At 46.1% G+C, this 26,557-nt stretch overlaps 3 protein-coding genes across 9 annotated transcripts; 1 reads left to right on the plus strand and 2 right to left on the minus strand.

Annotated features, from left to right (window-relative positions):
- Window positions 1-107: 107 nt before the first annotated feature.
- LOC6597958 lies at window positions 108-2,898 on the minus strand. 2 transcript variants are annotated; one of them, XM_002023125.2, is made up of 2 exons: window positions 2,769-2,898; window positions 108-895 (listed from the first exon to the last, which is right to left on the minus strand). In XM_002023125.2, the coding sequence occupies exons 1-2, from the start codon at window positions 2,782-2,784 to the stop codon at window positions 162-164; spliced, it is 750 nt and encodes a 249-aa protein (XP_002023161.2). In that variant the 5' UTR covers window positions 2,785-2,898; the 3' UTR covers window positions 108-161. The 2 variants fall into 2 exon arrangements, with proteins under 2 accessions (XP_002023161.2, XP_026843700.1); XM_026987899.1 differs by having other exon boundaries at window positions 108-898.
- LOC6597956 (leupaxin) lies at window positions 1,282-25,716 on the plus strand. Of its 6 annotated transcripts, none has more exons than XM_026987894.1 (9): window positions 3,183-3,356; window positions 6,408-6,651; window positions 15,436-15,602; window positions 15,671-15,902; window positions 15,971-16,112; window positions 16,178-16,269; window positions 16,339-16,511; window positions 21,827-22,534; window positions 25,082-25,716. In XM_026987894.1, the coding sequence occupies exons 2-9, from the start codon at window positions 6,567-6,569 to the stop codon at window positions 25,346-25,348; spliced, it is 1,866 nt and encodes a 621-aa protein (XP_026843695.1). In that variant the 5' UTR covers window positions 3,183-3,356; window positions 6,408-6,566; the 3' UTR covers window positions 25,349-25,716. The 6 variants fall into 6 exon arrangements, with proteins under 6 accessions (XP_026843697.1, XP_026843695.1, XP_026843698.1 ...); XM_026987893.1 differs by lacking the exons at window positions 3,183-3,356; window positions 6,408-6,651 and adding exons at window positions 12,242-12,307; window positions 14,364-14,596; XM_026987898.1 differs by lacking the exons at window positions 3,183-3,356; window positions 6,408-6,651; window positions 25,082-25,716 and adding exons at window positions 12,246-12,307; window positions 14,364-14,596; window positions 22,668-23,393.
- On the minus strand, window positions 7,419-8,184 carry LOC6597957 (C-type lectin 37Da). Its single transcript, XM_002023124.2, has 2 exons — window positions 8,056-8,184; window positions 7,419-7,985 (listed from the first exon to the last, which is right to left on the minus strand). Exons 1-2 carry the CDS (start codon window positions 8,144-8,146, stop codon window positions 7,516-7,518), a joined length of 561 nt encoding a protein of 186 aa, XP_002023160.1. The 5' UTR covers window positions 8,147-8,184; the 3' UTR covers window positions 7,419-7,515.
- Window positions 25,717-26,557: the final 841 nt, after the last annotated feature.

The raw sequence follows: 26,557 nt of genomic DNA on the forward strand, positions 1-26,557 counted from the left end.
TTTAATATTCGGTTTAATTTTACGAGCTAGCCAGGACTATTGGGTGATTTGAAATACTCGATATTGCGAATTATAAACAAAAAAAACCACCAAGCACAATCGAACTGTTTCAGCGTGAACTGTTTTATTTTGAGATCATTTAAAATGTTACTTAGTAACCCTCAGGGGGTCTTAAAATATTCATGGTAATATTTATAGTAGTCTTGTAAGTAAGCTGGTGGTCCGTAGATTTTGAATTCTCTGTTGATCAAGTCGCTAATCAGGAAGCTAAGATGTGGACACTGCTGGGACAGCTCTTCAGGTGAAAACGGCAAGATTCCGAGGATTGTTATATGGATGAGTTTTAGAGCTGGCACCCTGTTGAGTACATTGTGTTGCAGATAAGAGTCTCCCGTCTGATTGTGCACATGCAGCAGAGCCAGAGCCTCCATCTTATCCGTCGATTCCAAGAGCCGTGTTATCTGATAATCCCGCACATCGCAGTGACGCATGTCCAAGAAGAGCAGGGAACGTGCCACCTTACAGACAGCATTCACGATGTCAGGCGACCACTTGGCATGATCCAATTTGAGGGCCCGAAGGCGCAGGCTCTCCGACGCCCCTTGGCACAGGGGATTCAGATATCGAAGGAAATCTTTGTCGCTGGTCGAGTAACCTACCGTTATGTGCAGGCTGTTCAAATGGCGACCCAGCAACAGCATCAAGCCCTCATGAAAGGGAGGAGGATGCCGCATACTGAACTGCAAGTCGCGAAACCGGTGCAGCTGACGTTCAATGGCCTCATCGAAACGTGTATGGAGTTCATTAAACAGCGGCAGTATCTCGTCGAAGCCAAAATGAAATAAAATATTGTCCAGACAGTCGTCGTGGAGTTCCAAGAAGTTCATCTTAGGTTCTTCTGAAATGGAGCAGGACTATTAGTAATAATGGTATGGGAAACGCATGCGCTGAGAGTGGGATGCATGAAGATATAAATTAAGCCAACAAACAAAACTAATCATAAAACATTGCCAAAATCTAAGACCAACAGAAATTTAATCGAGAGCTTTTAGAGGTCTTCGGCTCTGGGAGCTGTCGCAGCTTGGTACCTTTGCGTTTTCTGAACTGGCACATACGTATGGTTAGTGGCGCGAACGAGTCAGTAGTTCGGTTCGCGAAAGCAGCTGTTACTCTCCCCCATGTATGTGAGTGTGTGCGAGTGTTGATGTTGTATTGTTTATGGCCGCGCCGCTCCAAAATTAGTGATTCATATAAAACTCGTCTCCAACTCGCGGCGAAACTCACGTATCACGTATAGTCGCTCTGCCTCGACAGAAATTTGTTTCGATTCCAAGAGCAGAGTCAAACTCCACGAATCGCGGCGGCGGAGTGCAAATAAAAAGTGTTTGCGTGGATTAAAATTTTCGTTTTGGCTTAGCTTTTACCATCAATCAAAATCAATTAGGTACCGAATTCCCTGGGTTGACTGTGCGGCGAAATTGGAGCAGAAAGCGCTATCCACACACATACACTAGCAAACACAATGGATGACTTAGGTGAGTGAAACAAAACTTCCTGCAACATTCCAGCAGTGCAAGCCACAAACTTATGCTGCGGCTCAAGGTCAACAGTTAATTAGCATTCCGTGCGGGCCCGACAACGGCCGCCAAGTGGCGAATGAATAATTTTGGACAATGGATTCTTATCGTGTTAATCAAGCCAAGTGATAACCAATCAGCCTACTTTTCTTATTCACATTTACTAGCCGGAGTGCCTATTTACATTTGCATTCCGGGCTCTGTTCATTCCTGGAAATTGCACACAAAACGATATCGTCGTGCGAGGGTGTGGTTCTTCCCGATTGCCGAACACGAACGCGAACGCGAACGAACCCTTGATTTGTTAATGATCTGGACGAACATCCGACTTAATGTGTTCTTATTTGTTTTTCGTTTTTTCCCTCCTTCCATTTCGATTCTCTGGAACGACCGACACTCCGCGCACACTTTTAGTCATCATCAGCAAAAAAAGTTGTCGTCTCATAAGTGTATCTGGAAGCTTACTTTATTTTCATTATGACACAATTCTTTGCTGTTTTCCAGTTCCTCTGTGTGTTTGTGTGTGTGTGAGCTTGTTTCTGGCTGATCAGACATTCTTGAGAAATGAGTAAAGTAAAGAAAGGCCAGGTCACACACACGCACACACAAGCACGCGCATGCAGCTCCAAAATTCCAGCTGACTGACAATCCACCTACGCACAGTGGGTCGCATACAATTGAAAATTGCAGAGTGCCATCACCAGATCGCGTACAGGAAACTGATGCTTCTGCTCCTCGTCTTCTCCGCATTGTGCCACACTTGCATCAATTTCGCAGCCATTAGTGAGCGCGCGCCCACTTCATTGATGGAGCCGTCTACCCACTCGACACGCAATGTCTGCCCAGTCCAGATCTGTTCGTGTTGCGTGTGCGCACTGTAAGAGCTGTTGACTGTGCAGCTGTCTGGTATGATCTTTTGAGATCGGGTTTGTCTGGCTTTAAGGGTCGCTGGCGTTGGTTAGCGAGTGCCACTCTCTAGCTTGGGAGCCCAGCAGCCGCACACTGGTACAAAACGCGATATAAAATGGAACCCTAGACCCCTAAATACCGTCTTTGTCTACCCCACAGGTCATGGAGACCTACAGGGTGGTTCATCAAGAGACAACGAGAATGAACGAATGATTGTTTTGTAATCAACCACTATAACCGCAGTACTCCTCATACCCCGCCAATGCAAATGAATTGACTTACGATTTCCTCTATCCATTTACGGACTGTGGCTTCCTTTCCAAATAACTGTTGGCACACTGTGCACACGCACAAACAACAACCGTACGACAATCTTTGCCTCCGCTTTGGTTTCCTTTTCCGTGTGCCTCCCACTTGCGGTCTGGTCGAGTCGATGCTTCGGCAGCCGCAGGCCCCACGAAACAAAATGAAAAGCGACTGACTCCGAAGGCAAAATGAAAATCGGCTGGCTCTCAGAGCGCTAGAAGATTGTTAACCTCTCTCTCTCTCTCTGTCTGAAGGGGCTCTCAGAGAGCGGACTATTTCTAATGGAGCCCCCATTTGATGGGGTCGGTTCCATTTCGGTTTTAGTCGCTCGCGACGCCTTTAACTCAATAGAGAGCGCGGTGCGCGCGCGTATCATCGGTTCTAACAAAATATTAGAGACAACAAACTGTCAAAGTGCATTGAAAAGTGCGGAAAAGTGCAATCGTGAGGGAAAACAATAAAAACCAGCAAAAGCCATCCATCAGTCAAGTGTTCAATGCTCGCAGACGCGTAACGAAGCAACAAAAAAGTCAACACAAATTGATGAAAAATCATTGGAACTCGGTTGGTGATATTGCGGCAGGTGGTAGCGTGGGAAATTGTTTACTTTGCTCGGAGGAAAACATCAGAGTAGCAAAGATAGACAAATAGCAGATAAAAAAATGCGAAAAGAAGTGATAAAAGATAAAAGATAGGCGAGGAATGTCGCCAGTAGCTAAAAATCGCATTGGGGATTTGGGATCTACTCAGATTAACGGACAATGTTTTGCTTTCCTTCAAACATCTTAATTTGCACTAATTATGGATCCAATTAGAAAGCTACAAGACATCCAGATAGATGAGGCATTTGCCCCCTTGTGGCAGCGCATAGAGATTTGGTGGCCGTCATTAATTTTGTGGGGGACCGACCGACTGAACGGATTAGATCGTAGGCGTTGAGATGGAAATTTGTTTTGGGTATTTCTGGAGGGGAAATGCTTGAAAAGAAATACAAAATACCAAACACAAAACACAAAACCAATTAAATTGTGCCCACTTAATCTATTAAAATTATGACATATTTCACATATTTTAAGCACTCGAAATGCAGAGAGCAGTGGGGAGGGAGCGAAGGGAGCGTAGCGTTTCCTAGGGGAAAAATTACAAAAGTATCTCGGGTTACGAAAGCAAATGGAAACGCTGGAGAATGATGTAAACGCAAACGCCTGACAAAGTGCTCACAAATAAACATTTCGTTGTTGTTGTGGTGTTCAATCGAATGCACTCATGAGAATCCCCTTTCGGACTGCCCTGGCCTGCCCCTGCCCCTGCCCCTGCCCACCCACATAAAGCACTTTCTTTGGCCCTGCTGTATCTCTCGAATCTCCCGGATCTCTCGGATGCGACCGAAGCAGAGCTGATGCCACTGTCTGGCCTGAAGCAAGATCTGTCGATAACTTCCGTTTGAAGCTCCTCTCTCGGCTCAGTCCACGCCTAATCTGCCACTACTTAGCACCTCTCCTCAGCTTATTCTTAGTGCAATGAGTTCATCGCTGTTCGAATGTCGAATTTCGATTGCTGCTCAGCAGGTTCCTATTCCTATTCCCTCCATCTCTGCCGATCGCTCTCCGGCACATTTAACACAATGATTCTTATCTCTAAGCCATTAAATTTCAATTAGTGTTTGTTTCTGTTGCTTTAGGGGGGGGACTTGTTGGCACATTCCTTATGTATTTTCCTTGTAGCTCACTCGTAGCTCACTTTAAAGACCATTCAAAGCAGGGAAAACTCCAGGAAAATCCCTTGTTAAATACTTGTGTACTTTCTGTTGCAATCCACACCACCATCCACTTCTGTAACGCAAAAGCCCCACTTATCTTATCACCACGCCAGATTCCAGAAGGGTACTCCATGGACAATCCGTTGGGGAATGTACGCCATAAATTGGGCTGGTTTATCGGCAGAAAGGCCGAAAGATATGCCCAGAGATCGGTTAATATATCTGCCCGAAGATCACGAGTCTCGCGGTGTGTTCTCCCTCCTGCTTTTGTTGGGCCCGCTCTCTGTTCTTTTCACCTTCTTGCGCCTTCAGCAAGGTCAACACTCGCAACCCGCATTCACGCACACATTTTATCTACTCGCTAATAAAATATTTATATTGAGATCGCACCGATCTCATGGAATTTCCTTTCGTGCCTTTGACTTTTAGACACGGAGACTCGTAGTAGAAGGCAGACCCCAGACCCCAGACCCCAGACCTCAGACCGTTGGCCGAAACAATTGCCAACGAACGTCATTGCCCATCATCCATCCGCACGGAGTAATGTAATGCCTCCCCTCCCCTCCCCTCCCCACCACTCCCCATAGGTGTTTCTGTCGGTCGGAGGGAAACTTATGTGTTTATAAAATAGCCTGGAACGTGGATAGTGAGTTTCGCAGGTTTCTTTCACCTTTCTATCTTTCTTCTTTTTTTTTTTGGCAAGGCTCTGCGGAAATCTATTGCCGCATTTTCAATTAATTCTCCCCATTCTCCCCAGTTTGGGTCTCCCTTCGTTAGTCACGGGCTCGTTCTCATGCCAGAGAGGAGATCCAAAGACGACGACCGAGACGTCGCCTTTGATTTGCCAGAAATTGTAGTTGTTTTTTGGCTTTGGTTGTATTTTTAGTTGCCAATCATTGGTGTTGACGTAATTTGGCAACCTTGATTCCCCCCCTCCCCTGCCTTTCCTTTCCTTTTCTTTCCCTTTCTATCCCATCCCGTTGACGGGTATTTTTGGTATCGCTTTGTTTTTAGTTTCAGAATTTATATTTATTATTTTTTACCTTTTCCAATGTGTCGTCGCTGCGTGTTTTGTTTGAAACAAACGCGAAACGAAACAAAATGTGTGGCCGGGATGTTCGTTTGGGTATTTTTATGATTCCATAAATCTGTCTTTATGGATCGTTTGGCGCTCAACTTGATCTGCGCATAGATCTAGTATATGTACTATGTATCCGCAGTTGATCGTAAATACTGTTGGATCCATAGATCATCTATTGAGACTCACCCACCCACCCACGCACGCACCTTCCTTAGCTGATTTATAGATCGTGCTATATGGCTTTTGATCTGGTGATCACATAGATTAAGAGACCTCACCTCACTCCTCCAGGTTCAGTTTATTGGTCTAAGGGATCCCCATGTAATCTTCTGTCTGCAGATTGTCTGGGGAGCATTTCTTAGGCTGAAGAGATATTCCTTTCATCTCAAATCATTCACTGATTGATTACTTCTGATCTCAAACGCTCACTGGGGATTAATGGTCAATCAGCTGCAGTGATTTTCCATCCAAAATATACCTTTCGTCGCTTCATTCTCTCAAATGCACTCCGAAGGCACACTCCCTAGACAACCATTTGTTGGAGCAGGGAATGGGGCGCCTACAATAGTTTCTTCATGTATGCTCGGGGGCAAAGCTCTGTCGACAACGACAACGACAACGACAACGACAACGACAACAACGACCCATCGACGAAATCCACAAAATCCACACTGACAGGCAGAACTCAATGCAAACAAAACGACAAATCCGTCGTCGAGCCCCGAAAGGCCAAAAATAAAAATGCGCTTATAAATAATTCAAATGAAACTTTTAGCTGCCGGTAGATGAGAGCCAGCCACAAAAGCAGGCAAAATAAAAGAAACACAAACCTCAGATACAAAATAAAAATGTCATTAGACAGTTCCTTGGTTATTTATTGACTTCCCCGCAAAAAAGAACCAGTGAGCTGAAAGCGAATCCCTCCATCGGAGCAATGGATAGAACAATGTACGGAAAAATCGACCCAGGAGCACGACAGCCATATCGTACAGCTCGGAGCAAGGGCATTCTGCCTGGCTGTAAGTATCCACAAAAGTATTCCCAATTCAAGTCCTCTGGCAGGATAGATCTGTTGTCTAGGTGGACGGAAGCGAAAGATGTAGATGACGATGGAGGACACGATCTATCCACGTAACAGATGTACATATCTCCCGGTTTAAATAAAAGTGAAATTGATATTCAATTCTTTCCAATCTTTCTGCTTTGCTCATCTTCCATTGAGATGGAGGATTAAGAAGCCACCCAGTTGTGCAGATCAGAGATCTGCGCGGCATGGTTTCACTCGCAACATACTCGTAATTCCAATAGAATGCACTCGAATCGAATTCGAAGGCATACGATTAAACGAGTTTATGTAAATGGGATAGGGCATTCGGTTATATGCGCTAGAATGAAGATCGGAAACCGAAATGAAAGAAATCTCATATGGGCGCCACTTGCATTGCTTTTCTAAACTAGACCAGGGAAAAGATCCTTGTGTTTTTTGCTGCAAATATGTAAGAAAATGCATTCGAAAAGCAATCGTAATTCTCACACATTCAATTCGTGCTACTTCTTTTAAATGTTGTGCGTCCGAGTCTTATGTGAGCGCACTCATTCATTCAAACTCTATCAGCGCAGCGTTATATTTTAAGAGCTGTTATTTTGAATGCCGGTTTTTAGCCATTCTAGAAGACCTCTAGTTCCCACCACGCCAATACCAATAACTACCAGATGTCCAGCAAGACACCAGACACTTTTGTTGTCAAAAGCTAACTTTTGTTAACAAAAGTGAATGTTTGGTTTCTAATAAAAAGTTTAATCCAAAACCATATTTCACCCGTACAATAATTGTATACGAAATTCTTCACACTATTATCGAATTCGACCGATACTCCACCGATCTACTTCCACACAACAATCGATATTGTCTCCAGCTTCGGCGCCTCGCATATAAACCTGAACAGACTGTTTCCATCGTAGGCGCAGGGACGATCGTTCAGTTCGAATCCTTGGGAGTCCTTATATATGTAGCCCAAGTGAATGCAATGCTCTTTGTCGCCCGCGTTGTCGGGTTGTCCGTGAGCCCATCTCAGACTGTTGATCCGCTGGCCATTGGAGAACCACTTGTGGATTCCCGTCTTGCCCAGATCGTTCCCAGAGCTCCAGTAGTTGCCCCGATCTGCATTTGCCTTTAGATACCTGGCAATGGCGTCGAACTCCTCGTCTGTCTCGAAGGTAACCAGCTCGGCTTCCAGCTCCCGGCATTTCTCGTAGGCCACGTACCAGTTCACTGACTCCCTCCCAAAGAAGTAGTATCCATCGTCGATCTTGATGAATGGTGCCGATTTCAGGACAGCTCCAATGTGATTGCCTGTTCCCGCAGAAATTCGTTATTTCCTCTTCCGTTATTTGAAGTACAAATCTTCACTTTTGAGCCTTACCATCATGTGTTTCAATGGTGAACCTTTCGCGGCCCCAGCCTTCCTTTGCGCTGGACACCAACGCGAGGAACAGAACCGTATACTTCAGCATTTCTTTGCCCACTGACTGCTTTGACTGCGACTCGAGGCACTACGTGCACGAATTTCTGTTGTATTTCACTTTTCTTTCGTTTTAATTACATTTCGTAGTCATTTCACTGAAATACTGATTGTGTTCCTTTTGCTCGATGCGATTTTAAAACAAAGAAAGTTCAGAAAGGTTCTCTAGAAATAAAGCAATCGAATGTATTGGGAAAGATCGTTATTCATCGTTATTTTCTATTTGTTTTTTGTTAATGAGAGCCGAAAGGATGTTCTATCCAGCTGCAACCTCTCGCTTCCAGCTGTCCTCGCATCTGTTGGAATTCGGATTAAAGTAGATGGACACACGGAAAGCATGGACACTAAAGAGAGCACTCGGAATACGTGTGCACACATCCACTCAAATATCAGAAATAGCTGAACAGAATGGCAGGACGAAGAAGAGATGGGACTCGACTCTGCAGCCGAGCAGATTCTAGACATCCAAGCATCACATTCCACAGGGGGAACTCTTTAATTTGTATTTGGGCTCTTTTTGCAAAGCTTCAGGTTTTGGTTTTCCTGCAAGCCAGGGACTTTTTGTATTCATATGTGCATCGCGTCATCCGGCAGAGCCCCTCGGTCGGGATGTTTCTGACTAGGAGCCGCCTAATTGTGTTAGTATTTTAAGGAGAGGAGGGTAGTTAGTAGTGGATAAAATCGCACAACACATTATTCTGGATAGTTCTCTTAAGAGAGTTACGAGGGTCGCGAAATTATTGAGATCGGACATTACATTCGTTTGCTAGACACATACATGAGTATTCGGGAATTTGTTTCACCGAAGGCAGGTCGTTTAAAAAAATGCGAGAAGCAAGGGTCTATGAGGTCAATAAAGTTCTTGAAAGGTAAGTTTCCTGGACCATGTGTGCCTTGAAATCCAGCTTATTAGATTGGGCGAGGCTGCGGGCACAAGGACCAAGGCTCGTATAAAATTTCCCGAGTGAGATAAGTTTAAATGAAAACAAAATGAATTGCAGTGCTTGTTCAAGTATGTGGGGCATACTTTTGGGGCTTTAAGCAGAAACCATTTCGGTGTAGAATTCATGTGAAAATCGTGTGCAATTCACATTTTGGGGAGTGTCCCAAGCACATAAACGTACGTACTCCTGATCTCCACCAAAATGCGGTCTCGCAACAAAAAGAGGACAGTTTTGATGCAAAATCGTAGTCGTGTAAAGAAGGAGACATGTAGTTGGGATGTAGATAATTGTAGGGAATAAATGTAGCAAACTGTCGAATTTTCATCAGGCATTGGCATTATCATAATAAAATTCCCGAAATTAGACTCTGAAGAGGGTGATGAGATTAGACATCAGACATTAGTCCGCAAAGGAATGGTATTTTCCGTTCTAGCGCTGCTCAACGTACTTGCAGCCGGAATGTCGCAAATCTACGGAGTAAATCGTTAGTCGGGACAGAGCGAGAGAGAGGCATTCAAGTTAACATCAGCCGACACGTCGGCTATGTAAACAAAACTCGCACACACATAGGGGGTGACGTAATTGTAACACAAACGATGCACATCGTCCGCCCCTCTTTTCCCTTGAATTGCCTGTCCGTGGTCTACCTTCCTGTGTTGTTCCTAAAGGTCTATGATAAGGTATGTGTTTGTTGGATCGTAGGACTCTTCTTAGTGTCTGTTTCGGTTGTTCTCAGTGTACTGTGGCCATTCTTTACTTTATACCTTATAAACCATTTGCATTTATACCATTTACTTTATACCCTTCTTTCCATTTGAAAGACTCGCTCAAAGAGAGTCGAAAGAGCGGGCTCCTTGATGTTTCCGAGTGCGAGAAAGCTCCATTGGTAGCACATTTACGTTCTCGGACGACATTATTATTGTTCTACTCTCTATGCGAATGTGCCAGTTTGCTTATGGCAAATTTGTTCGACGCATCCACGTTTTATCGAGTCCCTAGGATCACCTCAACTAGAAGGGTAAATACCTTTCGGCTACCTGAAGTTTGCCGCCTCTGAGAGGCTTGGCCATGGAATGCTGCCTGTGCGACTGCTATACTGTTGGCCCACACGCTGGGAGTACTGTTAATTACCCAAAGACGAGCAGCCCCTCGACTGCTTGCCAAGTGAATTCTCCAGCTGTCGGAGCTTCATTTGAATACTTCCAATTCAGTTTGCACTGCGTCGCCGTGCAGTCCTCATCGCATCGTCTGTCTCGTCGGGTCTCTCAATTGCAGCAGAAACAGTCAGAAAAGTGAATCAATTGAAATGAGAATCGGTAAGCGGAGTCTGCTGTGGGCTGTGGAGGTGTGGGGCTCACTCGCATTACTATCTGGTATCTGGTAGTCGACGACCTTACTACGCGACTCATTCATTAGATCATTGGATCATTGTTCCCATTGAGGCGACAGCAAAACCAATTCTTGGCAGTGGGCGTTAGTGGTTTTCATTCGAACACTGTTCTATTTATTGCCAGGCACGACACTCTGTTCGCACACATTGTCTGTATGTATTGTATGGACATCCATATGCCTGTAGTGTATAGGTAGCGCGTTTCAAAAGTATCAGACAGGCAAATCCCCCGAAACAATATAAGGCATTAGTGAAATGATGTTAAAAATACACTGAGAATTTAGTATGAATTTAAATATTTATCTTTTCTGTTTTTGAAGTTTTCTGAAGCTTTTAGAGCAAGAGAAACCATCTTGTCCCTCCTGGATATCGCGTAATCTAGTGGCATCCATAATTTGAAAGATTTATCCGAAATGAAGATTGACAGGTAGAATTACCCCTCCTCCCTGTCAATCTATTTATCTCTCCCAAAGTGGCTTAGCACGTGTTTTCTGTCGACAATATTCCGTCTGGTTCCAGTTTATGTCCCTAATTATTACTGAGTAAATGAATTGCAAAGCAAGCTCTCCTTTAATTACAATCCCCGCGCATTTGGTCGGATGGTCTTGTAACGCACTGTATACTGATTCAGTATATACGAGTATTGTGCACCTGTGTAGGGGGATTACCGAAGATATTCTACAATAATTGCTGTGGTGATCGCCTCCGGGCACCGGTATCTGAGCCGCAATTGATTGATTACATTGATATTGATGGGTGATATGATCCCATAAATTAGAGGTCTGACAGTCCCAGTGCGGAAGTCGACTTGGATAAAAGCTCAGAAAACAATGAGTTAAAAAAACACGTCAAGAGCTTATCGGTAATGCAGAACCAGTTCTCATGGTTGACACGGGTAGGAGGGCCTTCGGGCTCTTCTTTTTGATAATCTCGCGCCCATTGTGGAATCCGAGCTGTGGAATCTATGTACGCTGTTAACCTTTGATCCACAAGATCAATTGAGCCAAATCGCGATCAAAACAAAACAGAAGGAATAAAAGCAATTTCAATTTGTTGCTATTTGCTCATTTTCTGTTTTCTGTGTTCTGCTTTTGTTGTTTTACTAATTTTAGTTTTCGTTTCAAAGTCAAGTGATTCATCTACCGAAAAAAAAATCACTCAAAACACCAAAAGATCAGAGTGAAAATGAGACACAGAGAAAGAGAGTGAGAGAGATCTCTGTGTCTTATGTTGTCCATTGCTGTGGAAACTGTAAACTGCTCATACCCGGGACTCGTAGAGATCAAGGGTATATGGTGTTGATACCTATCAGTGTAATACCCAGAATGAAGAGTTTCCCAGAGAGCTGTGGAGCTACAGCCACTATAGGGGGACTCGAGCTTGTGGACTCATAAATAGTGCTGTCATCGCTATCGTGTAATTAATGCAGTCAGAATTAGGCTCCCTGGCGAGGCTGGCACTCCCGCTCTCCTAGAGCCTGGATAACTATTCAAAAGGTGGTTGGCCACCGAACACTGTGCTTGCAGAAAGTGCATACATAGAGTACCCACAATGGGTACTCCACTGAGTGCGAGATATCCCGCGGGTCGAGACACTCGACAACATAGCCACGCGAGGCGAGTGAGTTTTCCGTTTGAGTTGGCTATGCTTTGAGTTATTCAGCATCGGCGCCGTTTGTTGTCGGTCGTCGTTTTTACAGTTTGTTCAGTTGCTTTCAAGATTTTGCCGAGCGACTTTGCTTTGACTCGAGAGTCCGCGAATGAGTCCCGCGAGTGCATGAGTGTGCGTGTGTCTGAGAGTGTGGGAGTTTAATTAAACCGTACGCAATCGATCAGCAATTAAAACAACAACAACAACGGCAACAAACCGAAACCGAAATCGAAACAGAAAGCAAATGAAAACGAAAGTGCCAAAAAAAGGAGCCGCATAAAACACACCAATGCAGAAATACAGAGAAGAGTCGTGGTCGGGGTCGGGGCGTGTGTAAAGTGTGTGGAAGCGAGAAGAGGCAGAACAACAACATTGCTTCACCTGCTCACCCACGCTCTCTCCCTGCATCCACGTCTCTCTCGCTCTCTTCCTCTCTCTCCCTCAGTGCACAGCATATTGTGCATGTAGTGGTGCCCTCTCTCTTACTGCAGCATTGTGCAAGCAAGCTGTCATTGCCATCTCAACAGCTGCTGTATGTCATGTGCTCTGCCTCTCCCCTCCTCTCCTCTCCGACGCCTTGATTGAGTGAAACTCTGCCCAGCCATCGCTTTCAATTGATTTTAATTGCAATCGTTCCATTGCATTCCATATAAATAATATTCCGAGTGTCTTTTAAATTCAGTTACATTGGCCCGTCTCCACCGCATACAATATTCATACAAATGTACATAAATGTTGTGTACATGTATGTACGTGTGTGTCCCCGTCTTCATATTCGACGGTGACCCACTGTTGCGTGACGTTCTGATAACCCTGCCCTGTCCTATTTTTAGACCCCCTTCCCAGACCCAGACACATCCCAGAAAATCGAAAGCCATCTGGGACCCGACCGCCCGACCGCCCGACCGCCCGACCTCCCGACGTACAGACCATACCCACATATGGCGGAATGAATGATTTCCCCGTCAACCACATGTTCGATCTTCCATTTGATACTATTTATAAGCATATTGCGAAATAAATTGCTCGATCTCGCTTCCCAATATTCCCCCTCGCGCCCTCCCTCCCAGAGGCCCCCTGCTCCCCCACTTCGGATGCTTTTATTATATCCGTTATAGATGTGGCTGCCAAAAAATAATATAAATCGCGTCACACCTTATTTTCCTTTATATAACTCAAAATCGTTTCATTCAATTGAGCGAGTGGGAAATATGTTTACTCTTGGGATCCCATCCGTTCGCTCTCGCTCTCTGTTTGGCCTACAGGTGTGATGCTGTGTGCTCCCTCTAGAGTCGGACCATCAACTTTTGAACCTTAAGAATTTTGTTAGATTTATCCAAGATTTATTTGATGCCCTAAGCGCCTGCTGTCATGTTTCCCCGCTTTCCCCTCTTTCCCCCTGCTGGTGGATAGTAACGGATTGGATGTGTGGGAGTGCGATGAGATGACAGCTGCTTCAAGGTGACGGCTACCCCTGAGAGTTCGTGAGAGCGACTATAAACATACAGCCAACGGAGATATTTCTGTAGAGCTTTCATAGAGTCATCGATGTTTTTTTGCTCTGCATTGCGTTGAAAGGGTATACCCTATCCTGTTCTACAAGTATGATGGAGCCCCAACCCCATCCGAAAACAACATGTTCATGTTTCATAGCCATTTGCCGCCATTTCCTCGGCCATTTGCCCCTTCTCAGACAAATTATAAGCGAAAAGAATGCAAACAACATTAATTTGATCAAATATGTGTATAGCGTCCATAAGGAATCCACATATTCACAGCCACACCAGTGCCAGTACCCATACGCATCAACCAACACACAAGCTCGTAGTATTACGGCATCGCGTAGATTTCGCGATATTTCTAGACTTGGTGCGACTTTTAGCCCGCTCGACAAGTTCGACCCACGAAAACTGAATCAAACAAATATTGTGTGTAGACAGCCGTCGGTGTCCCGTGTCCCGTGTCCCGTGTCCCTCTCTTGCTGTCTCCGTCGTTGGCCAGTTTTCGGTGTGGCTGCAGTGTGGGTGTCTTTTCGGCTTGACTTTGTTTGGCTTGGTCCAGCTCTGGACCAACTCTTCGAGTTGATTGAGTTTTCAGTGATCAAATTTGCTCGGATGGCAACTGAACTTTCGGTTGTTGCTGCCGTTTCTGTTTCTGTGTCTGTGTCTGATTTTGTTGCTGTTTCTGTTGCTGTTGTGCTGCGACTAAACGCATACCGTTTATAGTGGTCCAGTGGAAGTCCGAAGCGGAATTTAGCATACGGCAAAGGCAACAAAGTGCGAATCGAATAAGAGGAATATTTCAACATCTTCGCTTCTGGCCATATTCGTTAGCTGTTAACTGTGTTTCTGTGTACCTCCTGGCCCGCCCGCGATGCCTGCCAAACTGATATCATCGTCGTTCCACAGTACGCCCCTCAACGACTGCTTCAAAGTGGGCGCGTTTGAGAGACGTTTGGGTAAGTTCGTCGCTCGTCGCTCGTCGCTCGTGACGTGACTGTTTGTTCGATTCGATGCTGTGGGTGTTAATGTGGGGCTAATGATAAAGCCATTCATGCCCTTTTGCGGGGGCCAACCCGCTCAGTGGCCGTGGGGTCAAGTTCGACAAACAGGCCTACGTCTGCAGCAAGCACGAATGATTAGCTGTAGCTTAAGACTCCAACAAATACTGTATTACAAAACAAGTTAGTTCCTATCAAATTGAAGCTTTATTGCAACTGCAGTTTGCCTAGGATTCTTGACAAACCAAAATGCAATCCATTGATTGGCACGGTTGGCACGTCCTTTCTCCCAGCAGCTCTAATCGCCCTCGTCGCTCCTATAAGACGCGGCACAGTGATGCTCGAGTGATCCTATCTGCGACCATCTCTGGTCATCTGCCGCACTTATGGGGCAAGCTTTCAGTTCCCGCCCTCGCCATTAGCCAAGACACACACCACAGGCGAGAGCTGTGGAAAGGTCCCAAGTTCTTAGCGCTAGTTGGAAAGAAGAGAGAAAACAAACAAACGGAACGTTGCCGATAAGCAACTTTTGTCCGAAGATACTGCCAGGCAGCAACAACAGTCGAGTGAATGGATTCTCCGTTCAGTTATCAAAGAGCTATGCGTCAGAGGCGCAGTGCCAGGTGCTTGGAATTGGGGAGTTAAGCAGAAGCTACCAGAGTTCCCGGAAAGAGTGAATTCACAGTTTCATATGGGCCATGGCCAACTATGGCGATTACGACAATCTTGGTAGCCCCTAAGATCTTTCTTTCTATTGCCAAGACCAACTACTTACGAAGTGATTTCCCTCTTTGCAGATGCCCTTCTAGCCGACCTGCAGAACAGTGTTCCGGGTCAACCCCAACAGCCTCAGCCCCAGTATGGAACCGTGCAACCGAAGCAGCATCAGCAGCAGCAGCAGCAGCAGTTCGTCGACAATACACCAGGCTATGGCAGCCTCAGGGGCAAGGCCCAACCGCAGGTGGTGAGTACAGCGGAGGAGACCCGCGCTACCTTCGCCTAAAGCCACGTCTCTAACCGATCTCCCTTCAGTACCAGGAGCACTATAGCGCAGAGACGCGCTCCCCAACGGTAGGCGACTTCAATGGCTCCTCCTCCATTCCGAGCAACGGCTACCCGAGCCAGGGCGTGGGCTCCCTGCCACGCAAGCCCGCAGCCTCGGCGGTGGGGCAGAACAACTCGGGGTTGTCGGAGCTGGACTCGCTGCTGCAGGATCTGCAGAATGCCCGCTACAACAACGGAGGAGCGGACAAGGGACTGAAGGGTGAGGCCCGACACAACTTAGACTCCATCGAAGGCAATATATGACTCGTATCCTTCTATTCCTCGCAGAAATCGATGTGCCAGCCAACTACAGCACGCCAGTCTCTAAGTACAACACGTTCAACAGCTATGCCACAGTCGAGGAGCGCCCCACCATGGACAGCCTGCTCAACGAGCTGGACAACGCCCACATCTACGCCGTGCCCAATGGGTAAGCAGATCAGACCAGAGCAGAACGAACGGCCACTAAGTCAATTGTTCTCTATTCGCACGCAGATCTGGACACAAGTCCCCAACGCCCGGACGCCATGTCACCATCACAGTGCGCGAAACAAAGACGGAGAAGCTGACAGGACCCGACGGTCCAGGTATTTACCTTGTAATCCCACAGCCGTTCAGTCTTAACCCTGCTAATGTGTGTTCTCTCATGTTTGCAGTTGGCTCGCTGGAGGAGCAGATTGTGCAGCAGAAAGATTCGTACACACAGAACAGTGTCGCACCGCGACCTCAGCACCAGCACCAGCACCAGCAGCAGCAGCAGCACCAGGAATACACATCGCAGGCCACCAAGGAACTGGACGACCTGATGGCATCGCTATCCGACTTTAAGGTGAGTGACCGGCGACTAGAGACCAGCCAGAGGACGCGTGATTGTTGCAGGAGTAGAACTTTAGTGCGGAATTATGTTTGATCAGAAAAGAACCTAAATGCAAGAAAGAAAAGCACGCACACGCACTCCACAGTAAAAGATAATGAGGAATACCATTGAGACAATGGTTCTATATTAGCATAGCACGAGGAGATAAGATTAAGATAAGAACAAACAAAAAGTTACTCGGAGGAATGTGGCATCGGATAGACGCAAGATGGCCAGGAAGAAGCGTGGAATGCGATTAACTTGATCTCAGATACCAGTCTAGTTGAAATGGAATAGTAGTCTCCCATTTAAGAATTCTAGAACATAGATTCCACTGGGCAATGCCCTTCATTAAATTTAACGAAGCTTACCGATCACAAAATACGTATAAACCAGTCGGAGCAAACCCACGCCCGATGTCCACCGGTAGGTGGAGGGAGAGACCACAAAGCGCACACTTTACTGCTAAGTCACACTGGGAGAGAGTTTTGGCTATGCAATCCGATCCGATCGCAGCGTTTTTTGAGTATCCAGTAGATAGGATCACTCTTATCAATCATCCTTTACTCTCAGTATCCAAAGTTCATTGTGGCATCTAGAGATACCGATCTAGAGGTAGTTTATTGGAGTGCATTTAAATAAACGAATTAGTATCCCAAAGAAATATTCCTTCCATTCTCCCTGAAGCCCAAAAATTGTCTAATGAAATTTGCTGTTAGTTTGTTGCAATCCGAACAAATGTTTTCACTTTTCTCACCTGTCGGAGGGGTGTTCCGCTCACTTTGAACAGCGTCAAAACAAATTGCATATGGCCGGAGAGGGAGAGGGAGGCGGAGTCTCTGCTCCTCTTCAATCGACTCTTTCTCTCGCCCTCAAATAGGTGGATATTAGATATTTTTAGCCCACAACAACACGCCCAATGCTCTGTTGGCGGTAATAAAAACCATAAAACGAACAGATTTATCATCGCAACTCGTGTGACGCAGGCCAACCAAGCGAACCCAATGGACACCGCGGGCCGGTTCCCCGACCCAATCCAATTCCACCCCACCCCATCGCAGTCAAGCGCCCTTAGTCGGATGCCACCTCGTCCACATCGTCCTCGTGCCATGGGCAGATGGTTCTTGACTTTGACATCCACAGAAGGTGGATATGATCTTTTTATGGAATACATAAATTGATCTAGCTAATGAGGTCCGATTACTATGATGGCAGGCTTGTTCACTATATTCTTGATTCCCAGAAGCTGAGAAATATCCTCACCATCCATCCACAGTAAATCCACGTCCTGATTGGACAGTAAGGGCCACAGGTGGCCATGTATCGACAGGGGTTTAGTTTGAATAGCTTGTGCCCGCTCCAATGGGAATCTGTGTAGGGGTACCCCATAGATCCCATCGTTCTTGCTTGTTTATACAGTGTATCTGCAATTTTAATTAAGCCATCAATCAATTCGAGTAAACAAACCATTCGCTTTATTATTTCTGCGTTGCACATCTTCAAATATGTGTATCCAAAAGATACACAGCCTTCACGCGGATTAGAATATTTTCTTTTTGTACTTCGACGTTCGTTTGTAGAACACAACGTGTACACAACATCTTGAAGATGATGTATCTTAACAGATGTCTTCCGAATTTTATTCGGACATTTTTAAAAATATATTTTTTTTTACTGCTGCCCGCTTGCTCCTTTCCTCTTCCTCTTGAAATGGTGCAGTTTTTGGGTCAGGGCTGGAGGGAGGCGTCCTTAGCGTGGATATAGTACGTATTTTATATATGTATATATAAATGTATGTACTTTATGGGGTTGGAGATTTGTATGCCCTTAACATACTCGTAGCCCTGGCACGTCGAAGTCCAGAGATTTTAATTCCCAACTCCATAGCAGATCGATTCTTCCTGCATCTGTATCTTTATAGCCAAATTGCCATATCAAACGCACATATTTGAAAGATTTTGATCCGCCGCAGAGGACCATTTGATTTATGAAAAATGTTTTATTTTATGTTGGTTTTGATAATATTTAAAATGTCAAATGGCTTGTGGTTTATTTGACACTCAAAGTGGTGGCTGTCTTTTAATAGAACTAGATAGCGATCCCCTTTCAGAGGGTATAATGATCTGGAGCAGATGTTTGCATCCCACAGAAGGAAGTACATAAGTATCTTCGATGCTGAAAAGTATAAATGTGTACATATTTTCGATCGATTATGTTTGTTATTTTGTTCCTTTCAAACCGGTCGACCTTTGAAGTGCTAAATAGGATTGGAACAAGCAAACCTCTAAATTCTTCGATTCCAAGCTGCTCTTAGAAGTGATAGCTCTCGAGACTGAACCAGTTAACGTCGAATGGAAGGAGCTTCAGGATAGGATTGGCACTCGTTTTCGACAAATGTCAGGCGTCTCCGAACCTGAGAGGCCCTGGCTCTCTTCCAGGGTATCCCATTTAAAGGATTCTGAAGAGTATCCACTCTTATAGTCCGCACTCTTATTAACGCTTGAAGACAGTTCTCAGTATTCTGGATGGCGAGAGCCCTTCTGGGAAGGGTAAATCCCTCTTCCGACGGCCTTCGCACTCGTGTGTTCCTTCCAAGCACTTAGCGAGAGGTATGCAGAAGGTATTATCGCTCTGTCGCTTAGTTATTCGAATCGCATTCATTAATAATTAATTAGCAAGTGAAATGTATATATTCCTCATTCTTTTGGCAATCGATGCGATGCCGCGCAGCAACAGAATTAGCAGAATCTTGGCTGCAATCAAGCAGACACCGATTGGGGCGAGTGAATGTGTCTGATGTGGAATGGGGGGCAGGGGGATCTGTGATCTGTGGATCCGAGTAAATTGCAATTCAATGTCATTGACGAGAGAAGACATGTATGTACATATATGTATATATATATATACATATATATACATATATATACATATATATGTACATGTGTATATGTAGAGGAGGTCGTGTCTGTTAATTATTTAATATCATTTTCAATTTTCTGCCACACGGCCCCACGGGACTGGTGGGTGCGGGAAGGACAAGGCAAGGCAAGGCGTGTCCGTGACTTTTGTTGATATGATAAATATGAAAACGAAATAGGCTCTCCCTCCATCTCTCTCTCTCTATGTGTGCGTGTGTGTGTGGGTGTGTGTGTGGAAAGCGCAAAAAAGAACAAGAAAAACATAAAAATATATTCGGATATAAACAATATTGCACACGGCCCGTGTACATTTTCCGCATTGGATATTCTCGTGGTCCGTTTGGTTCCCCGGCGGAGTGCTGGGTGGAGGGGTGAGGGGTCGCCCACACACAACTTTGGTCAGACACAAACGGACAGTTAGTCGGCCGCACTTCCTCCTGCCTCCGCCTGTCCCCCCTGCCACCCCCCCTGCCACCACCCCTGCCACCACCCTGCTCCTTCCTGGCCGCTGTCAACACAGAGATTTTCCACAGCGCCGCTTTGCTTTAGTTTTTCATTGCAAATCATTTGCATGGCTATTTTTGAATAGGTCTCTCTTTTTCTATAACCAAATATCCATATAATTATGCGATCTACATACACATGCACACGTACCTGTGTGTTCGTGTGCGTGTGTGTGTTTGTATACGAAAATATATGTATAGATTTTTCTATATTTTAGTTGGCTTTTCATTGCCATCATCGTAATCATCATCAGCACTGCCAGAGTGCCCGAATTTGCATTTCCCCATCTGCTCTGCTCTCTGCTTTCGCATTGATCGAGATTTCCTCTTCGGCTCCTTCCTGCCATCCTTCCGCCCTTCCACCATCCACCATCCACCCTCTACCCACCACTCGCTAGCGATTGTTTACCGCTTCCATCGTGTTTGGCTCTGGCACACGCCCATGCGCTTTTTATGGGGAAATCCTGTTGGCCAGCCGGTCGGCGTTCATTTTTATTGTCCGCGCCAAGCGACGATTTCGGCTTCTACTTTTGTCTATTTTGTATACGATTTGGGCTTTAAAATAGCACAACGAAATATTGAAAAACGAACAACCCGCCAACGCCATCGCCATCGCCATCGCTATCGCCCAACCCAATGGCAATTGCTTTGGCGACGGTACAGGAGCGGGGCGAGCCCGTTTGCGGGTTGGGCCCCAAAAATGAGACAACAAGACATCTGCCTACACGGTGGATGCCATTGTGGATATTATCGTTGATGAGCTCTTCTCCAATTACCTGTATTCTATTCCGTTCCACTAGGGAAACTGCAATCTATTCGCTGGACAAATTTCCCATAAGCGAAAGGGGACAATTCGCCACGAGCGATTTCAGATTTTAAAAGGTGAAATCCCGAAATGCACCGATGTTGAGTTAGAAAAAGAGAAATAGTTTCCAAATTGTTCCAACGAATATACGAAAATGCAACTATACGTAGTAGAAGGAGCGAGGGATTTTTTGTTTGCCAATAGAAAATCAGTTGATTAAACGGACAATCGCCTGCCCCGTTTAAGCGCGGATGCAACATCCCAGTGGAATCAACAGCAGTGAGGAGAGGGGCATTTGTGAAATTGATCAAACCTAATCCCTTCGCGAGCGCCCAACTGCCCTTCGGGGCCTGTTCCGCACCTGTCGGAAGCAGCATACGCTCAATTAGGCGTCTACTTATGTTGTTAAAAAGAGGCGACACCAACAGCACACTAAATGAAAATGCAAAGTTTATGAAAGAAAAATGAACATTGAAATGGAAACTCGCACAACGACAGACAAGATCCACTTATACACACACACACACACACACAAACATGTACAGACAGAAACACAGATATACAGATGGAAGAAGGCACCTCCCCGCCACCCACCCAAGACCAACCCCGTCCCCGCCCCCACCACAAAGTGTTCGTATTTTTGGCAATGAACAGAATGAAAACTACGTCAACGTGCAAGAAAAATGCTTTTCATATGAGGAGAGCGTCGTGCGCAACGAGATCCACACACAAACACAGACAGAGTTACACGAATACACAGATACAGATACAGATACAGATACACATACTCATGTAAAGAAATCAGGCAGGAGAATCTATGGAAAGAGGAAGAGAAGAATTATTTTTGATATTTTTTGTGGCTGCGGCTAAAAGCAAAAGTTTTTGTGTTAGCGCTCGCACAAGATTTGATTCAGTCGAGGCAGGCACATCGACGCACGAGTAAGAGCGCAGCACGGCGACGGATGGGTCCAGGATACCGTCTGTCCATCCATGTCGTTTCAGTCATTTCAGTCGTTCAGGGGAAGATAGTACTAATTTGTCCACCCTTCCCGCCCCCCACAGGTCAGCGTCAACGGAGGAAGCAACGGAACGAACGGCGCTAGCGGACACTACCCGAACTCGAGCCAGCAGCAGCACTCTTCGACGGTGCAGCACCAGACGGTAACGGACTACGCCAGACCGAACAAGGGCAGCCAGCAGGCACATCTCACGCAGACCATCGAGGAGACGACCATCGTCGAGGACAGTCGCGAGGACCAGCTCGATTCTATGCTAGGGAACCTACAGGCCAACATGAGTCGCCAAGGAGTCAACACAGTGCAGAAGGGCTGCTGCAACGCGTGCGAGAAGCCGATCGTCGGCCAGGTGATCACCGCCCTGGGCAAGACCTGGCACCCGGAGCACTTCACGTGCAACCACTGCAGCCAGGAGCTGGGCACCCGCAACTTCTTCGAGCGCGACGGCTTCCCCTACTGCGAGACGGACTACCACAACCTGTTCAGCCCGCGCTGCGCCTACTGCAACGGCGCCATCCTGGACAAGTGCGTCACCGCCCTGGACAAGACCTGGCACACGGAGCACTTCTTCTGCGCCCAGTGTGGCCAGCAGTTCGGCGAGGAGGGCTTCCACGAGCGCGACGGCAAGCCCTACTGCCGCAACGACTACTTCGAGATGTTTGCCCCCAAGTGCAACGGCTGCAACCGGGCCATCATGGAGAACTACATCTCCGCCCTGAACTCGCAGTGGCATCCGGACTGCTTTGTCTGCCGGGTAAGTGCTGCAGTCATAAACCCTTGATGTCTATATCAAGATGTCCACATATTTACGAGAACATATTAATGTAATTATTCCGCATTCGCACGATCATCCGTCATCCGTCATGCATCCATTATCCATTATCCAGGACTGCAAGAAGGCTGTGCGCGGCAAGTCCTTCTATGCCATGGAGGGCAAGCCCGTGTGTCCACAGTGCGTGGGCGTGGATGAGGAGGAATAGGGAGCCAGATACACACACGCACACACACATCAACAAGAAGCAAGAAGCAAGATACTGTTGATGAAGTTCAGCAGCCAACAAAAATAGACCCAGAGCCAGATACAGATACGATACAGTCAGACACATTTTTGTACGAGTATGCGCGAGCTGCGTGCCACTTTTTGTGGCCGCTCGCTTTTTACTATCACCACCATCCCCGCTGGGGCAGCAGCTGCCCGCCGTCCGTCTCTGGCTATTTTCGGGTTGCGGGTCTAGGAGCAACTGCAACCACAACCAGAACCACAGCACCGCAGCACCACAGCACCACAGCACCGCAGTATTGGCAACATCCAGCATGCAAGAACCAACTGCGACCGAGCAAGCCCTTACCTGCCCTTATCTGTATCTGTATCCATCTCCAAGCTGGCCCGCTGCCACAGCAGGTGCCGCTGGAGGAACGTATACACATGGATACAGTAGCCACCCTCCATGATGGTCTCTGATTGCCCCTGACCCTGTCCCCCTCTTGACTTGTTGAACTTTTCTATGAAACTTTGGTAGGCTTAAGTCTTTAGGTACTTTTTAAATTTAATCGTTTATGAAGATGAGCAACAATATTGTAATTTGTTTTTGTAAATAAAATTTAAATAATTACATATTAAAACATAAAAAAGGCACAGAAACAACACCAAAGAGTGGTTAAAAGGGGAGAGCAGGGAAAAGTGGAAAAGCCTTTTCTGTTTTTCAAGGCGGAGGCTTCGACGCCCACCTTCCTCCTCCCCCACAGACGACAGACGACAGGCGGACGGACTTCGTGCCAAGGTCAGGGTCAGCGTGTGCTGACCTTGACATGTGTGTCTGCCAGTCGTCTGTCGTCTGTCGCTTGTCGCCTCAGTTGTTGCTCTGTTGCTCTGCTGCTCTTGTTAAACAAATTACAATATTGTATGCCGTATATGTACTATATATTCGTAGATTTGGATCTTCTGGTCAGCGATCTCGACCTCCCAGCGGAAGCCCGGGGGAATAAATTACTTGTGGAAACTATTTTCGCTGCTTACGTACGAGTATCGTTCCGAGAATCATACGCTCTAGCCTCTGGTGCTCGGCCCTCGGCCGGATCCCATCCCATCCGAGACCCCATCCCTGTCTACTATAAGTGTAGGCGATGGGATTCGCACTGCTTATGGCCCCGATATAATGGGGATCTCGGGGTGTTGATCGAATTGATTGGCCAGACTAAAATCGGACGGATTCGTCCATTCTTGGCCGCTGGAGTGCAAAAGATTCTCAAAATATTTTCCAAAAATAGCCATTCAGAAGTGCAATCGTTAGGATATCACAGATATCATATTGTAGAAATCCCCCATTGACTCTCCCACACTTTGGTATATTTCTGCTGTATATTCGGTGTATTCGGTATTGATTGTTTGTTTCGCTCTGTGGCCCACTTTCGAATAATCCACAGAGCACTTTTATGAGATGCCTCAAAGGAAACTGTTGCACCTGTTGTTTATGGAAATTTGATTGATTGTAGAGAGAGAGAGAGAGAGAGGGAGAGGGCAGTGGAACCCGAAAATAGCTACCGAAGCGCTCTCCAATGCCCTCCCATCCATCCGGCTGAATCGGACTCGGCCGACAAAAGAACAGGTTCTTTTGTTCTCACTCTTCCCATTTCTTTTTCTTTGGAAGTTGGCCAAAAGCGTGCGCAAAATGTTATTGTCTTAAGACTCCTGTTGTTGTTGCTGTTGCTGAAATGTTTTTCCAAAAGCCAAAGAAAATTAAACAAATGCCGGACTCAGAGATCCCATACTATGTGTGTATGAGATTTGTATATTTATCATATTTAAAGTTCATGCTGTCTTGTTTTCTCGTTCTGTTCACTTTTGTGTTGCCAATTAGCCATCCACTGGGGACAGTGGTGCCAGGGCCAGGGGCAGGGCAGGAGCCAGGCTGGGTACGAGTGCTGTCCATTCGAGAATATTTTACTTTGGCACATTTCTTGTCTGAATAAATTGTAATTAGGTTTTTCATGCCAGGCGTAAAAAGTGCCGAAAATATTATATGTACAGCTCGATCGGTTTGCTGGTGGTGGTCGGTCATGCATTATGCCAACTAATTTATGGTCGTAATTAGCCTCGCACGGCGGCTGCACCGCCACTTGGCCCACAATAGATCATCCAAAAAGGCTCTCCTTCTCGCCCAACCCCATCATAATCCTCATGTGCTCATCCTCTCATCTCATCAAGTGCCATTAGATTGTAGTTTCGTTTTTATGACGCAGTAACCATTTCAATTTGTCCGAAGCGGAAGACTTACTGAAATTTGCTTGCATTCTCTTGCAGGACTGTCGGCAACCCTTCCAGGGCGGATCGTTCTTCGACCACGAGGGCCTGCCCTACTGCGAGACGCACTACCACGCCAAGAGGGGATCGCTCTGCGCCGGCTGCTCGAAGCCCATCACCGGACGCTGCATCACGGCCATGTTCAAGAAGTTCCACCCGGAGCACTTCGTCTGCGCCTTCTGCCTCAAGCAGCTGAACAAGGGCACGTTCAAGGAGCAGAAGGACAAGCCCTACTGCCATGTCTGTTTCGATAAGATATTCGGTTGATAGTCGGTCGGACCGCAGCTGCCAAACTATACAATAGCTATGGATATACACACATAATACTGTTTTTATACGATTTACGACCCCGACCCCGACCCACACCCAACCCAAACCCAACCCAACCCACGCACTACCCACACACAAACTTGCAGTGCATCTAGAAGTGCTTTGTATAACCGAGTCAAATTAGTAATTTAATTAACGCAGACCGAGATGGAGGGACGAAACGATGGAATCGCCCTGCAATCGTGATCAATTAGCGCGGACACTAATCCCAATCAATTATGTCGGTCACTTAGATATTTCTACTCTTTCAACAAACATACAGAATGACCACAGAATGATAATAAACAAATGAGAAAACTAAGAAAGTCTCGGTCTATTTTATTTGCTCACTTCCACATCTCTAGTTGGGATCATAGTGGTTTCTTTTCCTGAAACAGGACATCATCATGGAGCTTTCTCGATCTCGATCTCGATTGCCTTCGCGATATGCCGATCGACTGCTCGGGAAAGAGAGGAATACTCAATTCCAGAAGTGTTTAAAAAGCTAAGTCAAGCGGCTAGTCCTGGATCTTACCTTAGAAAGTCCCTGGACGGTCCATGCGACATAATCTCTACCTATCGGAAAATCTTTTTAGAGTCCGTTGTATAGTACCCGCAGACTTTCTTCCGTCTCTTCCATATATCATATAAGTTAAATAATCTAATGATTTTCCACACATATGCAATTACATATCGCCGTCACTATAATGCGGGAGCTACGGAGAGCAGAGAGGGGAAAGGAAAGTGTCGGAGGATTAAGGAGGCACAGCTACGCCCCATCACCCCACCAACAAACCACAGACTCAACTCTCAGAACTTGCTGTTAAATTTAATTTATGCACTAGTAGAAGAATAAAAGTAACCGAATGCAATGAACATATCCGAACAAAGCAGTTTTCAGGTTGTTGGTTGTATCCGGCCAAACGGGCATCAAACTACGAGTACACCCGAAAAGTTAATGCCGGATTTCTGTAACAGCGGTGTTTTGCTAATGCGAATCCCCTGAACAAATTTCCCATAAGCGAACCGACATCATTCTTATAAATGGCATGGAGATTAGGCCAAACGAACTTTGTTCTGCAAGAGAAGTCCATAAACTAATCCACCATTTAAGGGCTTTACTGCTCTATGAGTTTTTTTGTGTGTACATATGTGTGGATACTGCAT

This window comes from Drosophila persimilis, unplaced genomic scaffold, assembly GCF_003286085.1.
Source record: "Drosophila persimilis strain 14011-0111.01,24,50 unplaced genomic scaffold, DperRS2 tig00000124-arrow-pilon, whole genome shotgun sequence".
NCBI classification, from domain to species: domain Eukaryota; kingdom Metazoa; phylum Arthropoda; class Insecta; order Diptera; family Drosophilidae; genus Drosophila; species Drosophila persimilis.